Source organism: Leuresthes tenuis, unplaced genomic scaffold (assembly GCF_036924035.1).
Source record: "Leuresthes tenuis unplaced genomic scaffold, fLeuTen1.0.hap1 SCAF_4, whole genome shotgun sequence".
Classification (NCBI taxonomy): domain Eukaryota; kingdom Metazoa; phylum Chordata; class Actinopteri; order Atheriniformes; family Atherinopsidae; genus Leuresthes; species Leuresthes tenuis.
The window spans coordinates 8171805-8182818 of NW_027325358.1; the positions used below are offsets into that span (position 1 = coordinate 8171805).

Here is an 11014-nt window from a genome sequence, read left to right on the forward strand (position 1 = left end):
CTCATTTACCTCACCTAATGGTTGTCCATGTTTTTCATTTTCAAAAATACATTACCAGTAATATGCAAAAATGTATTGCTATATTAAATCCTAAAATGTAAGCTTACAAGGCATATTAACCTTCACGTGGTTCTTTGTTCCTCAGGCACTCTTCCAGTGTTATGTGGGGTGGCAACAAGTTCCATGTTCTACAGCCTGAGGCACTTTATGTCTCTTAATTCAACTAGAACATACTTTACTCACTACTACTGCCTGTTCTATTTTTAAACTCGCTTCACTTATCTCAGAATTGTCACAGGGAATGCAGTTTCCCGAGTCTTCGATGGAGGCATTGAAAGCTCATTTTTAAGAGGTGTCCAACCTAGAATCCCTTTTTCTTTCCCTGTCAAAAAGGCTGTGATTGCGGTGTCTGAATATACTCAGCGTCTGCCTCTTTTTTTATATTGATGGGGAGTTGTTGTCTTGTCTCTGTGCTGACTGCTTAGGATAATTATGCCTAACCCTAGATACTGGTTTTCATGCCCTCTGCCACTCTCATCCCGTGACCAAACTATTTGTTCAGAAAGAAAACAGGGGTGGATTTGATCCTTATATCTTGGGGGATATGTTTTGGGTGTCATACGCCCTCCTTGGCATGCCTCCCAGACTCGGCCACTTCAGCAGCTGTGGACAAATAAATTCAAATGTGCAAATCAGAACAAACAGCTTCTAAATAATAAAACAATAGATGACAGCTATGTTGAGGGATGAGCTTGGGAGTGAAACTGTTTGATGAGGAATGCATGCTGAGCAGTACTCATGATATGTGTAGATGTTGGTTATCTTAATGCTCTGTTTAATTAGTGAGTTTAATTTTCTTGATTTCTGTGCTTTAAATGGAGTTGTAGAGGTGAATTTACAGTCTGTGCCCACGCGGCACGTCCTGAGCGTTTTGCTGTTACTTCTCTCCTGGCCTCAGATCTTACCCCATTCTGTCACACACTCCCTTCATCCCTATTTTTTCTCTCCTCTGTCAGATTGGCACAGAGTGGGATGCCAAAGAACGCATGTTCAGAAACATTGGCGGGCTAATGGGTCCCATGGATGAGACGGTGGGCATGCAGAAGTGGAATAAAGGGCCTAACGTCACCGTGACTGTCGTGTGGATCGACCCCACCAACGTCATCGCAGCCACCTATGACATCCTGATTGACGCAAACGCAGAGTTCACCCACTACCGCCCACCGCTCAACCAGCCTTTGCGACCTGGTGTGTGGAGCATCCGCATCCTGCACCACTGGAGCCCTGTGGCTGAGATCCGTTTTCTTGTTGCCCCGCTGGCGTATAACAAGCACCAGCCTATTCGACAAGGTGAGAAAAGAGATTCAGATTACCTCTGTGGTTGTTATGAGGCTTTATTCGTAACCAATGCTTGTCATTTGTTTCAGCCTTTGGATAACACTAAATTACTATTGATTGCGTTGCTATTCCTCAACAACAGAGGACTCCAGAAAATACTCAAGGTGCTATTCTAAAGACAAAATGTTTAGTGGAAGTCCCACATTGATTTTGTAGAGACCTTCAAATTGTAATTTAATACAGCAGCATAGTTTGTTATGCTTAAATATTGAGTTTTGTTGACACTGTGTCATTGAGGATGATAATTTGTTCGGCTGCATTTAGTGTTTTTTTCACTAAACAGTATTCTGATATGTAGTCAGAGGTGTAAAATAATGTTTACGCCACTCGTGTACAGTTCTCAGATACTGTACCTTTTTCATGCTTATGATCATTTTTTTCCCTCTAGTTTTCAGAGGGAATTACTAATGATGGGACACGTGAATTAAAGCTTTGAAGTGTGTGTCGAGTGTGTGTTTGTCAATGACAAAATAGGCATCACTTCCAACAGTCACACAATGGGTTCATCTGACTATTTGGATGGATTTGTGTCTCTCTTTGTTTTCCTTCTGAGGATTTTAAGCCAACATTTTATTCGTAAACATCTTGACATTGTAATATTGCCCTAGTTCAACTGAAACAGGTGTAAATAAATAGAAACAGATTCACACAACAAGCTGAAATAAAATCAGAGGCAGGCTGGTCATATTTATCTTGCTGAAGACTGGGATATCATACAAATGGGATAGCAGCTCCATGTGGTGTTGCTAGTTTGATGGTTGTTGTAGATGAGATAAAGCAAGTGATATTAACTACTCAGATTAGGATTTGATAAGATTTCATTTGTTCCTTTTAACCAAAAAATATGCAAATGACAAAAACTGGGCAGGAGGCACAAATACATAAACAGATTTTGGGACATTAGGACATTCATTTGGATTGAAATTTCAAACACTGGTGTATACATGCATATTGCACCATTTTTCAAACCTCTAATCCGCAGGTGGCTTTGCTAAACATTCAAAACTTAATTTGCTGAAAACTTCATCGCTTGAAGAAGCTTCATCTGCCCATCACTTGCTGCAACATTCTGTGACTCTCGGTTGCACAAGAAAACATTTTACTTTGTATTCCACGCTAGTCTTATGTTGTTCTAAAAAATCAGCCACTGTCTTGTGATGATGATAAAATGTCAGGTTCTAATTCCCAACCTGTTCCCACGTGACTGTTAAGGTCTTACTTGCTAAAAAATTGCTTATTGTGTTTAGTGTTTTACTTCCCACTGACACCAACATTTTGCCACAGACAGATGCTGCATTCGTTGTGACGTAATGATTGCTGATTTAGGTGTTTTAAAATGTCTGCAGACACACTCACAACCCTGCAGCGTTGCATTTGCAGCGATGCCCTTTCTAATCAAGCCTCTGGGCCTCTGCAGACCCTGGTTATTTGTCATCAAGTCACCCCTAATAACCCAGCGAGCAGCTCATACATACTAAACAGACTGTTAAACAACAGCGCACTTAGCCCTCTAAAAACAATGACACAATTAAATCAATCAGTCAGCATGGATAAGGGGTAAGACTGCAGAGTTTTAATCCAGCAGCCCGTTTGCTTTGAAAGCAGCATGAGAGCCAAGATGCCAGCTTCAGCATAATCATGTCTTTCCCAGTTTAATAATCTCCCTAAGCCATTTAATGATGAAGAGAAACAACAAATAAAGTTCCAGCTTTTGTTTTAACCTGAGTCTCAGTGGGACTGTTGTGCAACCACATAAGTTACATCTTAATCACTGGTTTATTGTTGTTAAGTTTGTTTTTGATCAAACTTTCCTTTCGCCTTTTTATGTTCTGGCCTCCTATTGATGAATAAATCAAGCTGGTTTCCAGGTCCACTCCATACATTTTCAGTAATATAGTGCTTTCCCATAGAGGGAATACTTATGATGTCATCTGACATGTGACTCTACACCCACAGATTCAGATTCTGGGTTTTCTTTTTACAAGTTTATGCAAGTAAAGGGAAGAAAGCTAAAGGTATGTGCAATACTTTGTAACTGGTACGTTAGCTTTCTGAGTTTATTATTGTGCAATATTTTGACAAACTATGGACCTGTGACGCCTGTGTAACCGCATCAGTTTTTCAATGGATGAAAAAAAAAAAAAACACTACTTTTGCATTGTGGATGAGGGTTAGATCGCAACAAACTTGGTGGAGCATTTAAAGTTTGCTCCAATATGTTCATATTAAGCTTATTATTGTCATTTTTATGGGTGGTTAAATTGAATATCTAACCTGCCTTTGTAGCCCTGGATCTCAAGTGTACAAATGCCAGTGTTTTAAAAAGAGGAATTAAGCAGGAAAAATCTTATTGGAGACCACAACAAAGGGGTAAAAAGTATACCCCAAGAACACATTATCTGTCTAACAACTGTGCTCACATATAACATAGACTGCACAGTGAATTCTACACTATAATTTTGTTGATTGCTCAGAACTGCTTACAGTTTTCATTACAAAAGTTTAAACAAAATGAATACGAACTGTATACAACCAGAATGTCGGTTTGGGACCATTTTAATTTCACAGACAAATTCTTCTGTGTAAGACCAGGCATCCAGACTTTTATATTCTTCCTGGGTTTGCTTAATGCATTTTTACAGCATGAAAATTAGGTATTTAAACATCAGGAAACTCGATTTCTGTCCAGATGTTAATGCCCATGGTCCTCAGATTGTTTGGAGGGTTACAAAGATCCCTGTCGAGACCAACAGCCTTTAATTTCAGAAGATATCCATTGTTGCACTGCCAATCACACAACTGGTGGCGGTAGCCATGTTGAATGTTTTCGCCGCTTCGGGGCTGTCAGTTCAGGCTCTCTTGGCACGTGTATGTATATATAAGTTAACATTATGGCTACAATTGTAATAACATTACTTCTGTACATTGCCTCAAATGCAGTAAATACTACAATACAAAAATAATAATACAAAAAAGAAACAGCTACCTTTTACAGTATCTCCAGAGTTTGGGGGATTTTGGTCCCTTACAAGGAAGAAATATGTGTCATTACGGGTTCTGGGCTCGCTATGAGCACTTTCCCCTCAGAGGTTGTTAAATTCATAATCTTAAAATGTCAAAGTATAGAATATCTTCCCGATCCTTAAGTATGAATTTTTTGAATGATGAGGACTTTAAACTCTGACGGAAAAAATAAAAATTTGAGATTGAGAAGAGTTGGGTTTTTGCTGTGACTTTGCAACCCTGTGGACATAGAATCTGGTGTGAACCCCTCAAATGATGTTGTTGCCCAACCTGGGAACCATTGCAATGGACCATGTTTTGTAAGCTAATCAAATATTCTACTGTGAAAACCGACATGTCTGCAGCTGTGGTTCACTTTGACAATCAACGCCCTGATTGTTTCAATATGGTAGAGGACTTGGTAGAGTAATTCCATTAAGGTTGTTGCCATGGCTGTTAGAGCACCTCTTTGCTTCATGTTTAATCAGGCATTTTGAGTCCTGAATTCATACATTTCATATTCACACAATGACATATAGTTAAATTACATCTGTATAGTTTACATATCTATGATGTAAGGATACAAAGAATATTAATTGTATTTAAATTGAGATTATCATTATGTGGGTAGTTAGTGAGTGCTTGGCTTGCTGTATGCTTGTTGAAATGTGCTTTGGTCTTAACTCCTCCATCTCCCCGCCTATAATTTACTGCTGTGTCTGGCACCAGGTTTCCCTCCTACATGCAGTGCCAGTAAAACTTTACGATGTGGCAGCAGCAGGCACATGCACACATACACACTCATATCTATAACTGCCCATTTTATTCAGAAGCATGAAAACTCCCCAGAGGCATGACTTCATAAGACTCACTGGAACCACAAAGCTGGATGGACATTGCGCTGACTGGTGGAGCACCTCATGTCTGACTGAATCATTCTGTCACCAGTGTGTGAAAAGCGCTGATGTCTGCAAACATCTGGGTGAGAGGGAGTTTGTGTTCCACAGCCACACTTAGAAGGGATGGCTAGCATCCCAGTTAGAGGACCAGTGAGGAATTTAAAGCTTCACTGGAGCTCAGGGTGGAGAAGGCGTTTTAAGGAGAAGCTGCGCCTTTGATTGCAGTCATCCTCCAGGACTTTGCTGTAATGAGAACAAGGAATGCGAGCGAGTTTGAGTATTTCTGACTGTTTTCATAAGTTCGACAATGCAGTGACCTGACTTACAACTTCACACAAGGGAATTAGAAAGTTCAACTGTACAAATCAATCCAAGCTTATCAACAGCCAATTTAAACTTAGAGGACATGCTGACCGATCATCCACCTTTCTCTACTGTCCAGTCTGTCTTTCCACTTATCATTCACTGTCTTTCCCTTCTCTGTTTCTCCAGAGGACACACTAAAGCTCCACAATGGCCCAGCAAAGAACAGCTACATGGAGCAGAGTTTCCACGGCCTCAACCCTGTGCTCAACATCCCTGTCAGCCTGGCATACGTGGAGCAAGCAAAGAGGAATGCGGCCCTCACTGGTCTAGATCTCGAGCGCTGGTTAGATGGCCTTGTGGGCGAGTTGTGGGAAGCGGCTGACATCTGCACCGTTGGCCCCACTGCTTGTCCTGTCATGCAGGCCTGTGCCAAAAGCCCATGGAGCTCCCTGAGCCCAGATCCCAAATCCCAGCTGGCATCACCACGTGCTAACGGTCGCATCAGGTAGCAGTGAGACCTCCAGCTGGACAGGAGGCCATGGCACTCTTTATTTTTATTTATTTGAGAGGTTTCTTGCAGGTTGGGAATGGGTGAGTGTCCTTCCTCTGTCTGTGGGGGAAGAAGGAAGCAAAAAAGTGTATTTTTTTGGGTGGGAAATTGGTGAGGCTGTCTGGACAGAAAGTGAGAAGGAATGAGTTTTCCAATCCACCCACAGGGTTCCTTCTTTTTTTTTTGCTAGCTTTGCTATTTCATTTTCTTTGTGTATTTATTTCTTTCTTCTCATGGCTGAGGTTTACGGTGATCACGCGTTGCATTTTTCAAGCTCTTATTTTGCTTCTGAATGAAGTATGAAGTCAGCTTTTAACGCCCTGAAAAGGGCACCGTGGCCATGTGAGTTTGGCTTGTCGACACTGCTTGCAGCCTAGGTAGTGCTGCAACAAAGCCTTAGCTGTATAACCTTCATGAGGAGATAGCTGGGTACTGCATTAAATGTGCCTCCTTAAGGTTTATGTGAGCATCGTCAAATGAAACAATATCTGCGTATTCAGCACAACCCTCAAACAGTTACAGTACAGCTCATACAGCATCGTTAAAAGCAAAGTTATTATGAAAACTGATTCAGTGATGTTTATAAATCAGTAGAATTATTCTCACATTTCTGCAGTTCAGTGCCTGAGCAGGTTGTGCAACTGCTGTAACTGTCTGTGGTGTCTAGTATTAAAAAGGGGAACGCCAATACAAAGCTCTTTTTAGAATAACTGGAAAATTACAAAAAAAAAATATTATTTAAGAAATTACATGTAGACACTTTAGTGTTAATTGGTTTATGGCTGTTGTGCGATAGTATTTTCAGATTTAACACCTCCCTAATGTAGATTTCTTTAATAACACCCAGATTGTTGTGACAGGCAGCGGACAAAGAGAGAACTGATTTGTCTGTCTTTTTTTCTCAATCAACCTGCCTCAAACTTGAAACAACTTAAGTTGACCTTAAAATCCTTGTTCTTTTTTTTTTTATTCCAGTCATTTCAGCGACACTTAATATTGTACATAACTATACAAGAAGTCTCAAAATTTGTGTGTGTGAATGGGGAATGGGGGGAGTTGATGAGTCACTATTTATTTATAAGTTTATATGAATACTGATATTTTTAGTCAGTGACTAAATAACTGAGACGCTGCCTTGGCAGCATGATGAATATCTTTTTTGTAAAGAAAGCCGCCTTTATTTACAAAGGCTAACACCCCAAACTTATGCTGTACCCTTTTTATGGTCTGCACCTGTGTGTTAGTCAGTGTTGTCCCGTCTGAATAGATCCTCTTGTCCTGGTTCCTTACACGGCTGTTTGCCGAGTCTGTCACAAGAGAAAGCCACCCTGACCTGTGAGGTGAGAGGTCAGCAACCTTACAAACCTCACCAAAAAATCTTCACAAGCAAACACACCGGACAAGGTCTGGACTGAAAGAGAAACTGTGCTTTTTGGTGTTTTCTGGTTCTTGTCCGTTTCGGAATGACAGTGGGTGGTCATGATATTCATGCTGTGACAATAATGTACAATTTCAAGTGAATATTATATTGTATCTTGATTGCAAAATTAATAATTTATTAAATCAGTTCTACGGCACCTTGTCAGCCCTATTTACATTTGAAGTACCTTTTCTGCCATCAAGACAATCTCTGGACATTTCAGACATGTTAATTACATTTGCAGTAGCACTGTACCGCAACACATCCTGAACGAGGTTTGGTCACATATTTGTTTTACCTTGAAATAAGTTTCATCTGAGGCCAATTAGGTTTTCAATCTGTGACTGTCAGCATCGTTTAGTCAACACATGAGCTCATTTTTTGTTTTACACAGGCTAATGAAGAGACATTACTGTTCATTATTGTCAAGTTCACCTTGCCTCTCTGTCAGATGTGAGTATTATAACTGCTATCTCTCTTTCCCTGTCAAAGCTACACTGTTTCTGGGGTTCAAATGTAGAGGACATCTTTGTTTTCCCCCCGGCAGCCTCTGCTGCCATCTTATTACTTTTAGTGCCATCGTGCTTTTAACAGTTACATCACAGAATACATATTTAATGTAAGCTCAATGACCGTTTTGAAAAAAGGTGAATTAATTAAATGTAACTAAATGTGAAAGTCCTATTTTGTAACAAAATTATTCACAAATGAAGAAGATGTACATAGGTATTTTGTATTGACATATTGTTTGAAAAAGTATTGTACATGTAAATACAGATGTGGTGAAATGACACAGAATTATTTGGGGTGTGTTTTTGAAATGTCAATAACTGGGCAAAAAGAGTGAATTAATGGTGTTTATTGATCAAAGTACATAACTTGTTTCAGTGTTTTGGACAGCTGTGACAACAACTTTGTGCTATTTGCCTTTCAGAGAAAATCTGATTGTTGTTGTTCTTGCTGGAATGTATTGTTGAGCAACTGTTGCACAAATTTCTCTGACTGATGTTTCCCCCATTACTTTTTTTCCCCGGGGAGGCTCTGTGTGCCTTAGCTGACTTTTAGAACCTTCTCTGTCCATAAAAAGAAAATCCTTATTTTGTTATTTGTTTTAATCTTACGTGAAGACTACCATGAGTCTGTCAAGTGATTCATTGGTACTGCAACACCAAAACGATGTCTGCTGTTGTATATATCATCAGGCCTTCTGTCATTATCAGCTTTTATTTTTTTTCTGCCCTTTGTGGGATTTGTTTTTGTTGTACTTGCTTGTCTTACTTTTCTCTGACTGCTTTTTGGAAATAAAAGTCTACTGAAAAACAGCTTGTGTGGATCTGTAACATACTATTGAAGATATTGTGGCAAACAGCAGTGGGTAGAACTTCAGCCTCATAGCGTGAAGGTTCCTCATCCATCCTCGTCTCAACAGGCTCATGTTTGAGTTGAATATAGACCATGATTGTTTTTTTATCTACATAATCAACTGATCAAATGACTAGTCATACCATTATCAGTGCTATTTTTGATAATGGTATACTCCTGGGACTGTATGGTAGTGTGGTGGACACCCCACAGCAAGTTCCTGGATTGAATCATGGGTGGGGAGTTTCTGTGTGTAGTTTGCATGTTATCCCTGTGCATGTGTGGGCTCTCTCTGGGTATTCCAGTTTCCTCCCATGTTACGGTAACTGGTCATTCTGAATTGACCTGAGAAGTGAATGTGAGTGTGTGTGGTTCTTTGTGTCTGTGTTGGCCCTGCGATGGACCGGCCAGGGTGAACCCCGCCTCTCGCCTGATGGCAGCTGGGATAGGCACCAGCCCCCCTGTGACCCTGAATTGGATTAAGCGGGTATAGGAAAGGGATAGATAGATGACATACACCCCTTAATTCAACTCCAACTTCCCTGTTTTGGTCAATCTAGTCACAATATGGTTCCCGATGCAAAAAGTAATAGTTTTATTACTGAGATAAAAAAAAATTGTAAAATGACTAGAATGAAAGTTCCTGAGCTCCAAACTTATTACATGCTTCCATCTGCCTTTTAAAATTACAATATGCCTATGTTTTTCATTACATGAAACTGTCACAAAAGTAATATTGCACTATTATAACAAACAAAACAAAAACACTTACAGAACAGAAAGATAACATGGGGCAGACAGTGGCATTACACCGCAGACTGTCATGCCAGAGAACCAACTTTGAGCCCCATCTGTTGGGTTTGTAGTTTCAACTTTTGTACTTAGTTCAGTCGTAGTTGGTTAGAGTCAGAGTTAGAGTTCGGCATTTAAACAATACATGATTAGACATAAATATATGCAAATACAAATTTGCATCATGCTGCCCTAAAAATGTAAAAGTTTTCGCATTCTTACACGAACATTTTTAAGACAAACTTATCTTTAAGATGTTGTCTTTTGAGATTGGGTTGCACCAAAACCGTTTCCACTTCTAGCAAGTAGACATTTTCAGCAAAAATAGATAAACAAAATAGAATCAAAAGATCTTCTCTATAAATGAATCTACTCTACCTTACCTGCTGAACTCCGGACAACAGAGAGACAAAGTTATAGGTTGGTGAACATGATGCAGCGCTTGGCAAATGAAAAGTAGAAAGTCTCTCTCGTAGTTAATGGAGTGAAAATTAAAGCCTGAGGTTGAAGTCAAAAGTGAATAATGGACATTCATTTTAAAGGTTACAGAAACAGGTGTCAGACTGCAAGCTGGATGCTTAAGTTATTGCTCACAGATTAGATGTTTCTACTCAGTGAAAATTTACCCCAGAATAAGATTTTGAAGTACAGTGAGGTTAGTTATCATAGAAATAGTAGATAAAAAAAAAAGATTCATATATTTAGTCTTATGTATAAAGTGTGCTTACTGTATTTTCAGTGTTCCTCTGCTTTTCTATGTCCATAAAATGCTTGGCACACCCTTCAGCATGATGTCTTTTGTGTTTTCAGAGTAATACAGTTTCTGTCTAAAGAGCTCTATCCATTGACAAACTTTTACTTACCGACTGATGTCCACTTCTCACCTTTAAGTGTTACCCTCACTGTAACACCTCTAACACCTTGGCTACTTTGGCCTTTTTTTCCAAACAATTTACATGTTCTGGGGACAATAGTGTTTCAGGAGGGCAACTTATGAATAATTAGAGTCTCCTTTTTAATGCTAATCTGACAGAAAGGGTAAAATATGTCAGTAAGTGGCAACAAAATAGCTTCTAAAGACTAAAAGTGAAGAAAAAAAAAGGTAAGTGATGCAGTGTGAGACATATTTATATGATGTTGGTTTGAAATGATGGCTCTGAAGCAAGGATGTGTCAGTTTGTTGTAAATGCCTGTAACCTTGACTCCTCTCTGCTCGTTTCTGTCCTCTCTTCCTCTCCTCTGATCTTCTGGTGGGAGGGACTAAGTCATTATTGTAAACTCACA

General features: G+C 39.7%; 1 protein-coding gene across 1 annotated transcript in view; it reads left to right on the forward strand.

The window, feature by feature from the left end:
- Positions 1-8898, forward strand: part of LOC140305491 (xylosyltransferase 1-like) — an 85118-nt gene extending 76220 nt beyond the window's left edge. The window contains exons 10-11 of the mRNA XM_072384382.1: positions 1017-1350; positions 5793-8898. Of these exons, the coding sequence (XP_072240483.1) occupies positions 1017-1350; positions 5793-6115 (657 nt within the window). The 3' untranslated portion in view covers positions 6116-8898. The remainder of the gene's footprint in view (positions 1-1016; positions 1351-5792) is intronic.
- Positions 8899-11014: the final 2116 nt, after the last annotated feature.